Source organism: Carcharodon carcharias, chromosome 2 (assembly GCF_017639515.1).
Source record: "Carcharodon carcharias isolate sCarCar2 chromosome 2, sCarCar2.pri, whole genome shotgun sequence".
In the NCBI taxonomy this organism is placed as follows: domain Eukaryota; kingdom Metazoa; phylum Chordata; class Chondrichthyes; order Lamniformes; family Lamnidae; genus Carcharodon; species Carcharodon carcharias.
In genome coordinates this window covers 138,519,884-138,540,919 of record NC_054468.1, presented here as the reverse complement: position 1 = coordinate 138,540,919, position 21,036 = coordinate 138,519,884, and the positions used below count along the sequence as shown (strand labels likewise).

At 44.1% G+C, this 21,036-nt stretch overlaps 1 protein-coding gene across 1 annotated transcript in view; it reads left to right on the top strand.

Annotated features, from left to right (window-relative positions):
* LOC121274496 (parkin coregulated gene protein homolog) overlaps positions 1-21,036 on the top strand; it is a 510,838-nt gene that overhangs the window by 153,062 nt on the left and 336,740 nt on the right. Inside the window, exon 2 of the mRNA XM_041181839.1 lies at positions 15,311-15,445. Coding sequence (XP_041037773.1) covers positions 15,311-15,445 — 135 coding nt within the window. The remainder of the gene's footprint in view (positions 1-15,310; positions 15,446-21,036) is intronic.

Sequence of the window (21,036 nt, the reverse complement as noted above, 5' to 3'; positions counted from 1 at the left end):
ACTATTTTTGTAGGCAACTTATACTTTAAACAGAAAGAAATGTTCCCTATTCATACTTATCACATATCACACTCTCCACAGATTTATTGTCCTTATAGCAAAATGTCCAGAGTCACTTCCAGCTTCCAATGAGTTCATGTTATTCTGTTTCACCAAGTAGTAACTTCAAGTGACCATCTCCAGGTGCTCCCCTCAATTTTTGGAGTTTCCCAAATCCACTACCAGCAATAAAACCTGCTCTGATGATTCTTCTTCCCTCCTGACCACACCAGGATGAATCTCAGACCCCTTTGATTGCTGTGGAAGGCGTCTCTTTGACATATCCAGCTTTGGTATGTCTCAAAGAGCCTGGAGACTCTTCTCTCTGCTGACCACACCAACTGCTGTTCTTTTCCATTTATTTATTCATTCATGGGATGTAACTCTTTTGAGTACAAACCCGTTTCCATCTGTTTCAGATGAAGTTACATTGTTTCATAGTTTACCATTGTGAAATTTGAACTCTTGATCTTGGGGTTACAAACCCAGTACCATAACCACTTGGCTATTTAGGCTAAGCCTTGGCTGGCTAGGACAGCATTTAATTGTCCATCCCTAATTGCCCTTGAGAAGATGGTGGTGAGCAACCTTCTTGAACCTCTGCAATCTATGTTGTGTACAGATACCCACAATGCTGTTAGGAAGGGGCTACCAGGATTTTGACCCAGTGACAGTGAAGGAACAGTAATATAGTTCCGGGGTGGCTTGTTGGGGAACTTGCATTTAAAAATTTTAACCATGGATTAGAAACCCACTCTTCCAGGTCAATTTGGACTTATTCAAGGCCCAAATCATTCACAAAATTGGGGACTCTGGAGAAAAAGATTCCTTGGATACATGATTGCTTCAGGTCTAGATAAAAAGACAGAAACTGAACAAGTTAACACAAGCTTTATTCAGTAGGCCTGATAGCCAACAAGATAATAGCTGAACAAGAAATCAACGAATTACGTGCAAAATTTGAAGTGCTAAAATCATTTGACACTTATTTTAACCTCAAAAGTAACAAACTTTTGAAAGAGCTAAATTGAATAAATTGTGTCCAACAGCCAGGAGAACCTGTCGACTCTTTCATTAATGACCTGTATAGAATGGCTGAAGACTATAATTACGGTGACTTGAAATCTGAGCTAATCAGGGATGGAATAGTTGTAGAAGTGGTGGACAATGCACTCTTGGACATACTTCAAATGAAGGAATGCCTAACCCTTGAGAAAGCCATCCAGATTGTCAGGCAATCTGAATTCCATTTGCAACATAGATCCATATTAAGGGGAGAAAGCAAACCATGGTACAAAGTAAACTTAACTGTCCAGTTAGTGAAACAGCACAGACCAGGGACAGGGACAGTCCAGACCAAAGGAAGCAATATCCTAACCAGCCAATAGACCGACCATGCCAGCACTGTGGAGCAAAGCATCTCCACAGCAGTGATCAGTGTCTGGCAATTTCAACCCAATGTTTTCAATGTAACTAAATAGAACACTTCAGGAAGCTGTGCAAAGCCAAAACACCAAAAATCATAGAAAATCTCAAGAGAATTCATGAGGTTAAGACAGCACACAAGAGAACACACAACCATGCTGCTTGGGCAAGAGCAAAGATCCTGGATTTCTATTCTGAAATGCTGACATCTTGGTTAATTGCCATATCACAAACTTTAAACTGGACACAGGAGCCAGCATTATGGTCCTATCAGCCAAAGAACCATGGCTGAGAGACCTCTAGCTATGAATAGCCGACACACCACTTTATAAATCTGGAGGAATGTAAATTTCAGTTGTAGGCATGATTTTGGAACCATTAAAGTATGGCAGCAAACAAATCTTCGAGCTGATGTACGTCATCTGTAACCAGTCTTTTTCTCTCTCGAGCAGAGGTACCTGTGTAGTCCTGAATCTCCTCAAGCAACTACTGTTGTAATGTGACAAGTCAAGAGAGGAACCAGCAATGAGAAGAGCCTCATCCTACGGCTCCAACACCACAGAGCAGACACTGCAATGTCCAGCCAGCATGACAGTGCCACAAACGCTGTTAGAACTGAGTAGCAGCCATCCATTGATGTCGGTACATCACACAGCTAAATGCAAAGGTGAGCTTACCACCAAGTCACACCCTTACAACAGAAAGAGCCATCATCCATCTTGGTGTGCATCAAAGCAAGCCGCACAAAGGAAGAAGAGAAAAAACCATTATAGAGATGGGCCCAGAGTTTGTCCATTCCATAAAAAGTGGAATAAATCAAACACCATCTATCACTACAATTGGGGAATCGACAAAGCGATTCAGTGCCAAAGAATGGAAAAAGAGGATGAAAAGACATCCCAATGCCAGAACAACCTCCGATTCAACAAAGTTTACCTGCAGCAACAGAGCCCACCGCTCCTCCAGCAGTAGTGAAAACAAGATATGGAAGTGTTATAAGGCTTCCAGGCTGCCTGAACCTATGAACTCAAGAGACTTGAGGACAGGAGATGAGATAGTAGTAATGATGTAATGCATGGGATAAACTGGGATAACTTGAAATACATTGGATAAAGACTTTAGGGGAGGCGTAGTATGAAGGTCTGGCACATAAAGAGTTAACATAGGACTAAGTACAGTACCACTCAGGGTGATGTAAAAAAACATATGACCCACACCTAGGGTTCAGTGTGGTGTTGGACAGAACCATGTGTAGAAGCAAGCATGGAGATAGCTCTTAGCTTGGACCTTTACTGTACTTATGTACATAGTTTCTAGTAGTTAATAAATACTTACTGTTGAACTTCCTTAGATTTAAAATGCCTAAATAAGACATACCGAACCATACCCAACACTTTACAGCACTTGAAACCCTAGCCTTCATCAGCCCACCAATCTTGAGCAAAGTATTCTCCAGCTCATGTAATCATGGAAGTGTGGGTGGGCCATGAGAGGGATGATGGTGAAAGTGGATATGAAAGTGAGGACTCAGCTCAAAGCATTTCCTCTTCTCGCCTGTTACTCCTTCCCTCTGTCAATACTCCATATGGTGCCTCTTGTCAAGTCTGGTAGCCAAGTCTGCCCCTACACAGGTGCAGGTGGAACAGTCTTTAGTGGGGTCCTCACAAGCTTCAAGACACTGAGGACATCAACCAGGAGCATCTCAGCAGTCAGAGCAGGGATCTGAACAGACTGCCTTTACCACTGCTGAAGTCACAGGGGTTGCACCATGTAAAAGTGCTAGGAACAGGAACAGTAAAGACTTGTAGGGTAGGCACATTGGTATGCTGCACAATATTAAATTGGTAAACTTCTGGGGTTTTTTGGAGCCAAATAAATATTATTTCCATTGCTTTCCCATGTTGCCAATTTGGTAGCCACTAGGCAGTGGCCTTTTCACTTGTGATGAATGCTATAACAAGATGCCAAGCATTGGGAGCCCATGAAAGAGATAAAAGCAAAATACTGGAGATGATGGAAATCTGAAATAAAACAGGAAATGCTGGGACCACTCAGCAGGTCTGGCAGCACTTGTGGAGAGGGAAACAGAGTTAACGTTTCAAGTCTGTAAAAGGACTCGAAATGTTAACTCAGTTTCTCTCTCCACAGGTGTTGCCAGACCTGTTGAGTGTTTCCAGCATTTCCTTTGAAAGAGATGCTTGGTTGTTTGCAGAACTGCATACGTTGGGGAATGGAAAGGGGGAAATTACATTTTTGTGTGACTAACAGATAGGTAGACTGGTGGAACTTATATGAACCTCACAATAATATTATTAACATTTCAGCAGCAATAAATGCCGCTACTGGGACACTGACTGCACGTGTTCTTTCTCCTCTTGGAATCATCTGTGGAAGCACTGTTCTGTGTACAATGTTGTGCAGCGTGTAGCACACCACAGCCATTCTGGAGACTAGCTGATGCATGCAGAAAAGCACCTATTGATCTGTCCAGGACATGAAGTTCAGCCTCAAGATGTTGATGGCTTGTTCAGTGACATATCTGGTTGTCATATGTCTTTCATTGTATCACTCCTGAGCCTCATTATTTGGTTTCATTGTGAGTATCATCAGCTACATTTTAAATGGGTATTCCCTTGTCTCTAAGCAACCAACCATTAAGCCTGCTTTAAGGTGCAAAGAGATTAGGGAGAATCAATTGCCACGGAACAGAAGCATCATGGCAATAGCTGGGAATCTTACATATATCTGACTGCATAAGCATCTTTCTGGGGTTGCACACCACCTGCATATTGATGCAGTTAAAACCCTTGCAATTGATGAATATGCCTGGGTGATCTGGGGTTACTTTAATTGCCACATGGGCAGTTGATGGTACCCTGCATCTGTGGGTAGCCAGCTAAAGCATCACTGGCATCATCAGTGGCAAAGTTGACATAATTGCCCACCCTGGTAAACAAGCCATCATCAGCTATCTTAGGTTTTTGTGGGTTACTGACTGTGAGATCCTGCAAATGTCTCTGGCAGGTCCTTGATCCCCTCTCTTCTATGAAGTGGCAGGTCCATGAAGAGTAGGTTACTCCTGCTCCTGCATGTGCAGCTGCCGGTGGTTCTCTTATTGGGGCTGTTCCTCCTGTACTTGCTAATACTGCTGGTGGTGCTTCTGCTGCTGATGCTCCTGTTGGTGCTGCTGCTGCTGCTACTGGACATCTTGATCCTCAGCTAAAAATCAAGTAAAACATCATGAACAGCATCCACACTGATCTAAACAGAAAATGCTGGACATACTCAGCAGGCCAGGCAGCATCTGTGGAGAGAGAAGCAGTTTCACATGCATGGCCTTTTATCAGAACTGAGAAAAATTAGGCATGTAATAGATTTTAAGCAAGTGAAAAGGGGAGCATGGGAAAAAGGGAACATCTGTGATAGCATTGAAAACAAGAAAGATTAATGACAAAAGGTTTGGTGGTGCAAAGGGAGTGTCAATGACCTGTTAAACTAGAGCTCCAAGGTGAAGATTAGGGCCAGAATTTTACATGCTGGTTTTGGGCACACAGCCAACCTGGAAGAGATTAAATCGCGCCTGATGACACTGGGCAGGTATCCCGATGTCATCTTACGCTCGCATGATAGTACGGTCAGCCAGTGCACACAGGAGTCAGCAATCAAGCAATCTTAACATGTCTGAGGTCCAGTGCCACAGGAGGCCCCACTTCTCTAGGAACACCATAACATTATTATGCCATATGATTGGGTCGGAGATCGCCTCCAACTGTGTGGGTGGGCACTCAATGCCAGTGGCTCTGAAGGTCACAGTAGCCCTCAATTTTTATGTATCCGGATCTTTCTAAGGGTCAGTGGGGAATCTTTCTGCAGTGTCCCAAGTTGTCCATAGCTGTGTCAAGCTCATAACGGATGTTCTGTTCAGATAGGTCCTCACATTCATTCATGACTGGAAGGACCAAGCCAGCAAAGCTGAGTGAGCCAGAGGCTTCACAGCTATTGCTGGTTTCCCATGCATCCAGGGTGCCACAGACTGCACTCATGTGGTCATCAAGGTGCCAGTGGGTCAGCCGGGTGCCTTTGCAAATAGAAGAGTTACCGTTCAATGAACATGCAGCTAGTAGGCAACCACCAGAGCCAGATTCTGCAAGTCTGTGCAAGGTACCCTGGAATTCCAAGGATGCATACATTCTGCGACACTCCCAGGTGTCAAGTCAGTTTGTAGCTCCAGCTCGGCTGAATGGTTGGTTGCTGGGTGACAAAAGGTATCCATTGAAAAGGTGGCTCATGATGTCAATCCGGCACCCAAGGACAGATGTGGAAAAGACTTCCAGTGGAGTCATGCTTCCACAAGGATGGTGGTTGAGAGGACAATAGGGCTACTGAAGATGATGTTCTGCTGTCTGGACAGTCCTGGGGGTTCCCTGCAATATCCTCTGGAGCGCCTGCTGCTCATCATCATGGCCTGCTGCACTCTGCACAATACGGCACTGGCAAAGGGGAACCCACTTGAGGGCGAGGATAGTGAGGCAACTCCACATGCCTCAGAGGAAGGTTCTACAGATCTATCTGATGAGGAGCTGGGCAGGCACAAGATGAGGACGAGGAGGCAGATTTGATGAACCTTCAGAGAGCCAAGGGACACCAAGGAGGCCTTGATTCAATATTCCTTCAGCTAGGCTGCCAGGGCTTGGCTTCCATCTCAGTACAAGGGCAATGCCTCCATCACACACATTTCTGAGATAGCAATGCCATGACCTCAATGTTGCCTCACAACCTCCTGCCTCTGCCATCCATCATAGGGCACTGATGAGGTCAGCATCTATGGAAAACATGAGGGACACTCAGGATATTGAAAACAAAATCTTTATTTTTTCTTTACCAGTGTTGCAAACAAGGAACAAAACCTAATATGGTGGCCAAAATCACACAAAAACAATATGTAGCTCTGATGAAATGAATGCATGTCACCTGTGAAAACCTCATCCTATGTTCATGATGCCTTAAACTCACGCTTCCGAGTGCTATGTCTTAGTCCCCCCCACCCTTGCTGGCAGCAGCATTGGAGGCAGATTGCTGACTTTGCTGTCGTGAAGGCCCTGATGACTTTGGTTGTCATCCTCTGGCCGTTGGGGCCTAAAGGCTCTGCCTGAGAGGGAGCGAGCAGCAACATGCCTGGGCACTCCTCAGTCACCGTGGCCTCAGAAGATAGGATGGTCACTGGCAGAGGAGCAGTGGAGCTGCTGCCCTCGTCCGGGACGCTGTGAGAGGAGACAACAGAGACGACAGGTAGCTTGTCCACCAGAAGTATGTCTGGACTTTTCTGCTGTCCATTGATGGATGGGCACCTATAAGAGAGACTAGGTGTCTCATCTATCTCTCACACTGGCAGTGACCTCATGAGGTCACAGCCGAAGTGTGGGCTTGCAGGTCAGAACGCGACCCCAGGAATGCAGGTCACAGCGCGACCCCAGGAACCCCTGATTCTGTTCCTGGAGCTGCATTTTTATGGACGAAGCTGTGCGCTCAGTGCTCAGGGTCAATGCAGGACTCACACTCCGCATGGACTCCTCCATGACAGATACTATGGCACGCAGACCCTCAGGTATCCCCCCGAGATCTTCCTGTGCATCCTGTTGGACATCCAGCATCTGCTGCCTGATGGATGACTCCAGAGGCTTGTCATCTGCCTCGGACTCAACATGGTCCTGGTCTCCAGCAGTCCTCTGACTGCCAGCACCCTGGGCACTCTCTGCCTCCGTCAACTCCTCATGTGAGTATGACACGCCCTCACCACAGTGCACTTCAAACTGAGCCAACGCACTATAACCCACCAACATGTCAGTGCCTGGTGCTTATTGCAGAGTTCGGATGTGACGCGGGTGCATCACTCAGTGGTTCCTCCTCAGGTGTCAAGGGGTGTCCTCGGGGTCAGTTGGGCGTCATGAGGATGGCACTTCTGAGGGAAAACAGGATACATCAGTTAAGAACATCATCACTAAGTATCTATGCAAGCACAACAGTTGCTGGCCAAAATGGAAACATGCCTCACTGTGGCTCTGTGAGCAGCAAACGATGGGTACTCTGGACTTGAACTTTTCATTGGAGATGCCACGATCCTGCTCTTCTTGCACACTGCCCCAGTTTCTCATCTGCCCACTGCCCTCTTATCGTCCTCTGAGACCCCTGCCTCTCTGAGTTCTGTGGACCTTGTTCCTCACTCCCATTCCATGATCAGAGTGTCCATCTCAAACCTGGTAAGGATCATGGGCACCTCCCATCCAGTCATGTGTGCTCCAGCGCATTATGGCTTCTCTTCCTGAACATAAACAAGTGCATTCATTAGTCCATCCTCTACCTGCAACACCATTCCAGCCTTGCAACCCGTCCTCTGGAGAGCCAGCCTGAGGTGCCTATCAAACTGGCACTCCTCACCCCTCTTCCACATAAGGTGAGCAGCAACATCTCCCATCTTTGGCAGGCACAGGGATATATGCCATTTGGCACTATTCATCTTACACCCTTGAGCGCCACAACTTACAGCCACCCTCCAAGATATCTATATTCACTTCCATGCCAAGTTGGTACTCATCCTTGCAGGCCACAGAAAAATATTGAATTGTTTCTGGCACTGGATCCATGTGCAGTTCTCCACATCATGCATGCTCACCTGTGCAGCCATCTCCTTCATCTGGTGGGGTGGCTTCCTCTTGCCATCCTGTGGCATGAGTATTTCACGCCAGGCATTCACTGCCTCACTAGGATGTGCAGGCAATCATCTGAGAATTGTACAACAGAGTGCTCACCAACATTGGCATCCCGCTTGCCATGCCCACCGGGTGCTGAGGCCATCACTTACGCCAAATTTTCAAGTCTCTTGTCAGTAGCTCCATTAGGCTCTTCCCCAACTCCTAGCAGTCTTCAGGGAGCTGACAAGGATCGTTTTATATTTCCCTCTGTGTCACCATTCCAGCTGGCACCCACGATGGGCCCGCCCACACTGGCAGTGCTGCGCCAATGTCCAGGAGCATTTCATGCTGTCTGGTCCTTAATTGACCAGCCAGCATGAAATTGCACCATTTCAATATTCGCAAGCGGAAGGGGAAACTGCGGCCGCCGTTCATGTGTGCCCAACAAGTGCAAAATCCAGGCCCAAAAGTAAAAACATCTAAAGTTGTCAAACCTCTGAACACAAGACCTGTGAAGAAAGACCTTCAAACAAGCAAGCAAGAAAGTAGCTGTGAGGCTTCAGAACTTGAGTTATTTCCTTGTCTTCAGCCCCTCAATTACGAGTGTTCTGACTTTGCTTTCACTGGCAAGTTCCTGGAAGCCTGACCAACCCATGGACCTTAAATTACAAAAGCCATGTTGATATTTCTGCAACTGAGTGACTAAAATATTGAAACTGATAACCCACTTCTCCTGAGAGTGTTCTTCGCACGCAGTCCAATGCCCTATAGTTAAATGCGGAAGTCGGCAGGTTGGAACCAGCTTCCCAATGCTCTATCAATTTCCCAAGTTTTAACCCTCCACATGATTCTGAATTTTACTATTCAGCTGTCATATCCAAGTGCTTTTACATACTGAGAAAAGATAGTTCCAATTACTAGGTGCTGAATAAAAGTATTGCATGGGTGTCCCTAAGCTTAACAGCAAAACATAAATACTCAAGGTAACAGTGCATCTAATGCATAAAATTACAAATTAAATCGAATCCACAAATCCTACTGTCACTTGCTTCTTTTTTATTTCTATTTATCCTATTCTTTTAGATCATCCAATTGTTTTTCCTTTTTTTTCAAAAGCATTAGTAAATTAACCAATGACAAAGCTCAGACAACTAAATTGATACAAAATTAAATAAGTAGTTTTTAGTATAAATGCTTAATAAAATATAGGTCGTCAAACCTAGAGGTTCTAAACCTTTGCACAGAGCATCAAAGCAAAGACTTAACCCTAGCTGTTTTTGAGGTCTGAGTTCTGAAATGCAAGAAACAAAAATGACAGATTTCAAGCACTTGGAAGCAAAATTCAGACAATTAGATATAGAGGGATTTATTTGCATTGGTTTGCTCTGAGTTGACCACTGCAAGGAAGGAGAAAGTAAACTTGCATCCTTGATTTGGAAGTGAAGTGACCTGTGTAATTTTCTTGTGTTAGATAGGGGACAATTGTCATTATTTTTCCAACCAATTCAGAAGACAAGTGGAACATAGGAGCAGAAGTAGGCCATTTGGCACATTGAGCCTGCTCTGCCATTCAATTAGATCATGGCCGATCATCTACCTCAACGCCATTTTCCTGCATTATCCCCATAATCCCTCAATGTCATTTGTATCCAGAAATCTATCGATATTTGTAAGAGTTTTTGAGCTTCCACAGCTCTCTGGTGTAGAGAATTCCAAAGATTCACCACCACCTGAGTAAAGAAATTCCTCCTCATCTCAGTCTTAAATGGCCTGCCACTTATTCTAAGACTGTGTCCCCTAGTTTGAGACTCACCAGCCAGGGGAAACATCCTGTCTGCAGCTACCCTGTTTCAATGAGATCACCTCTTATTCTTCAAAACTCTCGAGAATACAGGCCCAGCTTCCTCAATTTCTCCTCATTAGACACTCCAGGGATTAGACTAATGAACTCCTATTGTACTCCCTGTATGGCAAGTATATCCTTCCTTAGATGAGGAGAGACAGTGGTCTAGTGGTAATGTCATGGGACTAGGAATCCAGAAATCATTATAGATGCCAGTGGCACCATTGTGCAGATTTCAGGAACAGAAGGTCTGGATTTTCAAGAGGCCGGATGTGTTTTCAAAGGCCTCCTAAACCATGGCAGTACAGTCCAGTTGTGAATGGCATGGGAGGCCTTATGGAAGGGCGGAAAAGCTTCTGAAATTTTGCAAGTGGGATAACTTTGCATTAAAGTAACCAGAAGAGCCTCAAGGAAGTTGCTGGAGTTGGACAAAGGAGGGGGGGACGGGGGTGGAAGAGGTAGGGGTGAGCTCTGTGAAAACTCAGGGGCTGGGCAAAATCCTACCACTAATAGGGCATCAGACTATTCAGCCAGGCTTGCTGAAATTCAAAATTCAAATTCAAACACAAGGAAGGAGGTGTGTCACTGGAAATGTGTCCAGCTCCCTCACACCTGCAGGCCATCAAAGCAGTGCAGCAGTAGAGCACAGTATGAGGAAGGGTATCCATACAGCAACGGGATGAACCACAAAGCCAAAGCCAAGAATGGAGACCCTAGACTACTCGAAACACCTGGTATACTGCAACGGTGCACCTACGTGGACATGCTTGACCACCAGTGCAGGAGGAGATTGCGACATTCCAGTGAGATGGTAACAGACATCTGTGCCCTCCTTCATGATGACCTACCTGGAACTACCCATCAACAGGCCCTGCCAGTAATACTGAAGATGATGGTAGCCTTCAATTTCTTTGCCATGGGATTATGTCAGGGCTTTGCTGCTGAACTCTGTGACATATCTCTGTCAGCTGCTCACCACTGTATCAACAACATCACAGATTCCCTCTTCTCCAGGTTGCTGACTTCATCAGCTTCCCCATGGAATGGCCTCCCAAGTGCAGAAGGCAATGGGTTTTGCCACAACAGCTGGCTTCCCTCAGGTCCAGGGTGTAATTGACTGGGCCCATGTAGCCATCATGGCACTCACTGGCAGATTTGATAGATTTATAAACAGGAAGGCCTACCATTCCCTCATTATTCAACTGATGACTCACTGCAGGAAGAACTTCCTGCATGTATGTGCACGTTTTCCAGGCAGCTGCTATGATGCCTACATGTATGTGGTTGGATTCTAGGCAACAGGGGCTACTCTCTAAGACAGTGGCTCCTAACATCCTTGCAAAATCTACAAACTAAGTCCCAGCATTGTTATGAGAACCAACGCCTGCACATCAGGCCTGCTCAACATTAGATTTTTTGCTGTCTTGATTGCTCTGGTGGAGCATTATAATACACACCTGCCAGGGTGTTCTGCATGGTCGTAGTATGCTGCATGCTGCACAACATGGAACAACAAAAAGAAGTGACACTTGAGGAAGCTGAGCACAAGGAAGACCCCATATCATTGGAAGAGAAGGAGGAGCAGGACGAGAGAGAAGAAGGGCCAGGGGACTCAGAGGAAGAGTTCTCAGATGCACAGGATGGACCAGAGAGACATGGTGGTGACCAGGCTCGGGTGCTCAGAAACAGGACGCCATTTTGTGAGGAATCTACTGATCCAGCAGCAGTTCAATTGAGGGACCCTCAGTGGCTGAACACATGCCTGGCAATGCACTAAGCATGAGCCTTCAGAGGTCAACCATGCTAATAATGTTCACAATCCTACCATTAGGTAGAAATGGACTACTATCTGCAGTTTGCACTGAGAACCTGATGATATCTGTTCACAATATCAATACTGTTTTACATAGAGCTATCAAGAGCGTGCTACCCATTGCAAACAACAGTGACTTTAATTACATAATGAGTGGGACTAACTACGTACAACATACATTCATAACACACCAGAGTGACCCACTCAGTGATCAAGGTGACGAGGTGTCCTGCAAATGCAGACACTTCTACGATTTGCTCCCCTTGTTGCCATGGAGGAGGTGGAGACAACCTGTTCACATCCTTAGCTTAGCAACCATGAAAACTGTGGCAGTCAGCCTTGTTGTGCAGGGACCGATCGATCGGGGCCCCTCCAGCGACTGTGCTGCCTCCATCTCTACAGGGGCACCAGAGATACATGGAACCCTCATCCTCAGCCGTGGGTCTGCTTTCCTGCTGGTTAGGCTGAGTTGGCTGCTGAGGTGCAGCTAGCATCCCCCCAGCCACCATTGGGACACATTCATAAGTGTATACTTCAGAAACATCAGAGCTTAGGCTCTGAACTGACTGGTCCAGGCTATGGAGGGCACCGTGAACTGTGTACAGGACATCATGCTGCTCTTGCATGCACTCCAGGTACTGCCGCTTGTGGCTGTCCATGAGGTTGACCACTCATGGAGGAGCCCATGTGCTCAAAGCCCAAGATATGGTCGAGTTCATCTACTCCATGGGCTCCTCCATTCACAATGCATGAGATTGCACAGCCTCAGGGAATTCAAATAGATGGTCAAACATCTGCTGCTGCTGCTGCTCCAGCAACTGAACCCCAGCTGAACTCCTGAGTCCCTTCCACACTGCCTTGTGGAGCATCACTGTGATTGTCCACCCTCCTACCAGGAGGATTGTCCACAGATGCATTTGCGTTAGACACCTCCTCCTGCAGACTAGTGCAGTGCTACTTATGCAGCGTCAATGACCACCACCGCGCATAAACCAACCAAAGTGCACATATCTGCACTGGTGCCTGGTACACTAGTTTGATGTGATGTTTAATCCTTGGATATCGCTTCTTCTTCCTGAAGCTCAAGGGATTTCTTGGCTCATGGAGGTGGGTGCACACCGCCTGGATCTATTGGAAAACCAAGTGAAGCTCATGAGAAGTAGGCAGGAGACCAGGGAAGTTCTGCAGTGATGGGGCTTTCCACACCACTGATTGCTTGTCACACTGTCAGACTAGGTGCAACACCTAGCCAGTGCCACCCACCCGACTTCTCTCATTGCCAACAAGACCATTCCCAAAACACCACCACCGAAACACCCACCGCCACATCATGTGCAGGTGAGCCTTTTTCACGGCATGTGTACTTAGAATGGGGGAACTCGCCATCACCAACACACTCTTGTGAGGGGACCCTGGCAATGTCCATAGTCCTCTCCTCCATAGCTCGTGCTACCCTCAACAGCAGTATTGCACCCCTATCCACACCATTTCGCAGGATTTGTGCACTTGTTTCTACTGCAAGGACAAAAAGGAGGGCGATATAAGGTGGGCTGTTGCATGGAGAAGGTCAGCTCCTCCACATGGTTTAATTTATTCATCAGCAGCCAATGCCCACAATCACTGGGCACTGTGTCAGTGTCCAGTGCACACAATCCTGCAAGTTTGATGGGCAGCATGCATCTTGTGTATCTCCACTGCTGTGCATATTGCAGCTGTGAGCCAAGGGGAAACATTGAATAGCCGGAGGTCTTGCTCACTTTCCAGAAAGCAGGCAGTCATGAAACATCCCACTGCACTATACCCATGTTTGATGGTGCTCCCCAAGGCACTCAACACCACTGTAATTTGTACCCTTGCCCTCTTGGTGAGGGTCAGGGACAGCTTATAGCCCACTGAGTACAGGATACACTTCCCATCTTTGACCACCTGCACGAGCAGATCAAGGTACTGGTCGCAGAATCCAGGTACTGATGAGTTCAACTCTCCTGGCTGTTGGATTATGCAGCGTTCTGGCATTGGAGTAGATGATGTACATGAGTCAGTATGTGTATTTTCCTTTTGTGGTATGCATCAGTAGCTAGGCATGAATACATGATAACAATGGGCTGGTGAGTTGTGGGTTGAATACTAGTGATTGGTTCACCATGTGTAGGCTAGGTGGCCTCACCATTGATGTGTAACATGGGTTGTTACTGTGTAGCCATATTCTAGGGGGCCAGAACTCCTTGAGTGACACATTGCTTTGAAATGATGAGAGGGTAGGAGTAGCAAGGGGATTGCTCAGTGGTTTATCTCCCCTGTTGAGGTTCAGGGATAGGGAGGACTGTGAGGGGCAGTAGAGTTGATAGCTGACTGTGGGAGCAGCCCCTAAGCTGAGCTGCTGTGCTCAATCACAGCACTGTGCTGGGACTTGCTCGAACTGCACATGACAGAGTACAGCCACATGCAGGGGAGAGCAGAGCCAAGTTAGGCCAGTGGCCTTCAGTGCTGAGTGTGGCTGAGGCAGCAGAATGAGAACTCAGGGGAGCCTGCAATGGGTTAGATGTTTACTGAGATTTTCTTCATGCTGGGCCAACTATTGCACTTCTAAGGATATTTTTCAGTGTCACTACAAATCATTAACCTACCGCGGCACAAAAACGGCAGTGGAAGCCAGCCTGTAATCGGCCCACACCAAAATTGGCCCATTTTCGCTTCCCTTTCCACCTCCATGCTGGCATGGTAGGCCACAGGCCCATCTTGAATCTGTCCCACCTCCCCCAGATGAAAATTCGATCAATTGCCACTGCCAGAGGTGGGATCACGATAAATGAAAAACTCCTGGCTCCCTATCCCCGCATCTATGATGAAAATTTGGCTCCTTCTCTTTGGTTCCAGCTGTTTGGTTGCCACCTGTCATAGAAACATATGTTATATTAGACTGAGCGGCAGCTTGTATATAAGACAAATTATTATCAATCCTAACCAGCCAGAGTTGAATCTTACATTTAAAATTTGCAATTTTCTTTCAACTGTGTCCTGGAACTTAATTCACTGGCTGAGGAGGGTGGAGGGGAAAGCTTTGAATTTTGGCAGTAGTGTAGAATCAGCCCATCTGTTATAGATCTCAACTGGTTTGCAAATTCAGAGATGTACAACAGGAAGCTGATCCAATATCGCTCATTTCACACTATTGTCCAAAGTCAAAATTACCCCCATGATCTCTTAATTTTGAAAAAAACATAGTAGCCATCTTGGGAGTAGGTTCTTTTTAAGGAAGGAGAATGGTAATAGGCAAAAGGAATGGTCGGAAGGGCCAAGCAGAACATTGTACTTTACTGTGCAAAATATTTAAGCTGGTTTTTATTTCACTTCTTTAGTTCTTATTATCCCTATAAAATTTTATTGGCGAATCCTAGCCTGTATTTGCATCTTCAACATTTTTATCAGATTTATACAATTGTGGCCTCAGGATGATTGCAAAGATTGAAAAGGTACAATTTTTTTAATTGCTTTTTCAAGGTGGTTGGTCCTTCATCTGCAGGATCTTTTCGAGAGAGACCCAGTGGACCTACAGCTTTTCGCAAGTGCTATAAACGAGGTGATTTCCCTATTGCCCTGGAACATGGTTCACATGGAAATCGAATAGCCTGGAAGGTGAGTTAGAGTAGTCGTGACAAGCACTACACCACTAAAAGTAACATTTCCTATTGCCAAACAAGGAAAATTTACAAATTAATCAGATGGAGTCATTTCTCAGTAAATAGGGGCAAGGAAAAAGACATGTCTCCTGAGTCAGCTGCCCACCCTTGCTAACAATTAAATTATATCCAGCAAAAGAGATGAGAGAGTCAGCTTTCCTTTGAGAGTATTCTCTCCTGACCAATCCATCTCCATTTTTATGAGGACCTGGCAACCCAGGCTATTTAAAACAGTCTATCAAGTGATGGAACTAGCTAAATGCATCAAGCAAGCAGGCATTTATCTCCCAAGCTTCGCCTCTTCTTGCAGGATGTTTCCAAATGGAAGGTTTAATTACTTAAATGGATAGGTCAACATTGTATGCCCTATGTGATGCAGAGTAGAATATAAATGAAGGTCAATCCTTATTCCACTACCACTTTCAATAGCTGCAACACATTTTAGCTATGCACTCATATACAACTTCAAATGGCCCTATGTTTCACATTTATCTGACAAAAGGTTAATTATCTTCAAACCAAATGCATTATTTAATGAAAGCACTGATACTAGTATGCATTGCATAAAATAGCAGGATGGTTCATGTGTGAAAATTGCAGGGCAGTTAAAAGTGTACCTTACTGTGAATCGCCAGGTTGAAATACACAGATTACTTACAAAATGGAATACGTTAATTTTTATTGCACGATCTCAGTTTCAACTAAATGATAAATTTATTTTGGCAGTATTTTCAATTGCATAGTATTCTTCAGTGCTTTTTGGGAGTATTTGTTAACAAAGTAGTATTGTTTCTTCTTCATTCCATACAGAGTTCAAAAGTGTCAACATAACTGTTAGAACGTGTAATGTAACATACCGAAGCAACATTTGAAGTGACTTATTTTGATGATTTTGTTATTTGACAGTGGAGGTCAATAGAAAATGTTAGTGCTAAGTCGTTTGAAGATGGAATGGGAATCAATTAACTATTTGGTGTGTCAATTAGTTGCATTTTATAGGAGCATTATGGAATAAAATTGGACACCAAGGCACATAAAGAAATATTAGGATAGGTCACCAAAAGCTTGGTCAAAGAGTTAGGCTTCAAGGAGTGACTTAAAGGAGAAGAAAGAGGTAGCTGTGTGGAAAGGCTTAGGAAGGAAATTCCCAAACTTAAGGTCTAGGCTGCTGAAGGCATGGCCATCAATGGTGGAACAACGAAAATTGGATTTCTGTTAACGAAGGACTGTCATTATTTCCCTCTCATGTAAAACATTCATATTTAGACATACAGGAAAATGCAAAGTTAATGGTTTGTGATTTTCTGCTCGTACCTTGTCTCTTCTTCACTTGTCCAAACATGTTGAGAAATGGTTTTACTTTCTAGTTATATTGCAGGGCCGGGGATTGAGGAATGGAGCAGTTGCTGAGTTATGGGAGGGGTGCACCTTTCCACTGAAAGATTTGGAAAGAACATTTTATGACACTTCCTTCAGGATTTTTAATTGGTATCTGAAAAATAAATAAGTAATAGTTTCTGTACACATTGCAGGTAAATAAATAAATACAAATGTTCCCTTCTTATTTACATAGATAAATACATAGCAGTATTAGGACCAGACTCTTTACTCCCTATTGTCCCTTATGATAAGGGTATGGGGTATGGGTTTTACAGCAAGATTAGGCAATTGCAAAAAAATTAAAAGTAAACTAATAAACTAAGTTGTTTCCTTTTTGCACTCAAAATTCTGCAACACTGTTTAGTGTCACCAGCAGATTCTACTTAAAGAAATATGCTTAAAAACTCACAGGGATCATTTTCTTTCCTGGTTGCCTTGAAGTTCTGAGAATAATAAACATAAATGAAATAAATCGTCACAAAATGTAAAGATTTGCTCTGCATCATTCCCCTAAGCTCTTCGCCAGTTGTTGATTTTCCCCTCAGTGGTATCTGGGTTTGGTTGCCTTATTATACCTAATACTTTTAGTTGCAGCAGATTGGGCTAGTATACAATATATATAGGATTAGATGATCCTGTGATAGCCTTTGGGAGCAGATCGGAGCAAAGTACAACCTCCAACCAGCATGTTTCAAATTTAGGAGTATTAGCATAATTTGGATGGGAGCTTGTGCCATTTCTTGCTCAATTATGGAGTCTGCCTCAGCTAATCAGAGGAATATTACAGTGGCAGGATCTTGCAGTGCAAGTCTACCAACCATGTTGGCTTAACAACTTCAAAAAAATTGCCAAGACAAATTTCAAATTTGTCTCTTTCTCAGCAGCAATCGATCAATCTGTGATTGACTGCCAAAGGGAAAGATGCCTTTGAAATTATAGCAAGCCCTAATTCTGCCAGATCAGGTCCTGACATGCAGTACTCCTGCTTTACTCAGGCATACACAGCACTGTGGGGAAGGGAGGTAGCTTTGGCAAGAGTTCTGCAGGATGATGTCATCCCACTAGTCCTATTTCTTTCTATGAAATGCAGAACAAAAGAGGCAGTTGCAAGAAATATGCACTCTTCCAAAAATGGGATGTCTCAATCATTAAAAAACCTGGGAGTTTCGGCCACGAATGCAACCCGGAAGCTTTGACTGTTACTTCATTGAACCTCTTCAGCTAACAGTGAAGGATGTAGTGAGCCCCGTGAAATCAGCTTTTTCAGAAAGCACATGCTGCTGGTCGAGAATATATTTCGAAGCTTTTGGAACATCAAAACTTCTATTGCATAGGGAAATGGAACCAATTTTTACATTTTGAATTTTATGTAACAAATCTGATTTCCTGTAGTAGAGAAACAAAGTTGTTGGCTGAACAGAATTTTTTTAATGTTTAAAATGATTTATTGATTTTAAAGGTAGTGCTTCCTAACTGCTCACCCTGAATTTCAAAAACAAAATATTGTGGATGCTGGAAATCAAAGAAAATGCTGGAAATATTCAGCAAGCCTGGCAGCAACTATGAAGTTATGGAGTTAATGGGTAGAATCTTCTGCTCTCCCTGTTGGCAAGCTTGGAGATGGGAAGGGCATGTACTTAGGTGGATGGTGGCATACCAGAATTCCACCGCCTTCCCACCTCTGCCAGATTCATGTTCTGAGTGGGAATGCCCATGGTCAACCTTCCTGCCCCACCATCAATTGAGGACCTTAAGTAGCCAATTAATGACCACTTAAGGGCTTCATCCCTCACCTGCTGGTATTAACCCGGCTGCAGACAAGCCTGTCACCATGTGGTATCCACAACAGCTAAAACCATGTGGCCAGCCTGTCATCTCCTGGGAGTGGTTCCCTTGATGGAAGGCACTCAGTGCCTGATCAAAGGACTAGGCATCAGGAAGGCGGGTGCCTGCTTAGAACCATACCCCTGCCCTTGCTGCCAACCCCTCTTGCCACAACCCTTATCCTGTAAAACCTCCTCTCCACATTTCTCACCTGTGGCCTGGGACTTGTGTAAAGGAAGATTTAGAAATCCAAAGTCATCAGAACAGGATAGCAATGCAGGTAAAAACAAGCAGAGTGAGTCAGGAAGGGACAGAGAGTTTAACAAAATTTGTACATCAACGAATAAGGCCATTGCAGGGAATAAAAGTAAAAATTTGAAATTAAAAGTTCTTCATATGAATGCGTGAAGCATCCGCAATAAGATAGATAAACTAGTGGCAAATAGAGATAAATGATCTAGATCTAATCACCATTACAGAGACATGATTACAAGATGATCAAAGGTGGGAATACATAATATTTCAGTAAGACAGACAGACAGAATGGCAAATGATGAGGGGTGGCCCTGATAGTAAAAGATGACAAAAGGATAATGATGAGAAAGGGCCTGGCCTCAAGATCCTGAAGTAGAATCAGTATGGATGAAAATTAGACATAACAAGAGTCAGAAGACACTGGTGGGAGTAGTTTATAGGCCCCAACAATAGTTATACTCTTGAGCAAAGAGAGTACTAAACAAAAAATTATTGGAGCCCCAGAAGGAAAAAAACAATTCGGACCTGTACTCTTATTTCCCGGCTTTCATTGTTTTTTCCTCCTGGGGCTTGTAACAACGGCAATGTAATAATCAGGGGGGACTTTAATCTTCATAGAGACTCAGACAGTCAAATTAATAAGAGTAGTCTAGAAGATGTGACAGTTTCTTGGAACAATATATTGTGGAACCAACTAGGGATAAAGCTATCCTTGATCGAATATCATGTAATGAGACAGTGTTAATTAGTAATGTCATAGTAAAAGATCCGCTGGGAAATAGTGTTTATAATACCATTGAATTCCATGTTAAGTTTGCAAGTGACATATTCCAATCACAAATAAGAACTTTAAACAAAGCCAATTATATAGGTATGAGGGGAGAACTGGCTAAGGTTAATTGGGTCAATTGACTAAAAGTTATGGAGATAAATGAACAGTGGGAAACGTTTAAAGAAACAATTCAAAATCTTCAACAAAATATATTCCTTTGAAAAACAAAAACTCAATGAGAAAGGCCCATCTGTGGCTCACACAGGAAATAAGAATATTATTAGATTAAAAGAAGAGGCTTTCAATGTTGCAAAAACAGTAGCAAGCCTGAGGATTGGGAGTATTTTAGAGACCAACAGAAGACTACCAAGAAGTTGATAAAAAGGGAAAAAGTAAACAATGAGAGTAACCTAGTCAGGAATATAAAAACAGATTGTAAGAGTTTTTCTTTGTATATAAAGAGGGAGAGAGTAATGAAAGTAAATGTTGGACCCTTAGAAGCAGAGATAGCAGAAATCGTCAGGGGATTTGAGGAAATAGCAAGGGCATTGAACAAGTGTTTTGTGTCTGTCTTAAAGAGTGAGAAAATTAATATCAGCAGAGAACAAGTATTGGCGACACCTAAGGGACTAAAATCTAACAAATCCCTGGGGTTTGTTGGCCAAAACCCCAGGGTTTTAAAAGAGTTAACTGCAAATATATGATTTTCCAAAATTCTTTAGATTCTGGAACAGTCCCATGAGATTGGAAGTTGGCAAATGTTACACTGCTTTTCAAGAAAGGTGGGAGAGAGAAAACAGTGAACGACAGGCCGGTTAGCCTAACATCAGTTTTTGGGAAAATGCTGAAATCTATTATTAAGGAAGTCAAAACAATCTACTTCATAAAGCAGAGTCTGATTAGAACAAGTCAATCCTGTTTGACAAATTTATTAGAGTTTTTTGAGGATGTAACTAGTAGGATTGATAAAGGAGAACCTGTAGATGTAGTATGCCTGTATTTCCAAAAGGCATTCAATAACGTGCCACACAAAAGTTTGATAGGCAATATAAGGACTCATGGAGTTGTGGGTGGTATTTTAGCACAGGTGGAAGATTGGTTAACAGATAGAAAGCAGAGAGTGGGTATTAACACGGCTTTTTCAAGTTGGCAAGCAGTGAATAGCGGAATGCCACAAGGATCAGTGCTGTGGCTTCACTTATTTACAACCTATATTAATGACTTAGATGAAGCAGCAGGAAGTAATGTATCAAGGTTTGCTGATGGTTCAACCAGGTGGGAAGGTAAGCTGTGGGGAGGACACTGAGAAGCTGCAA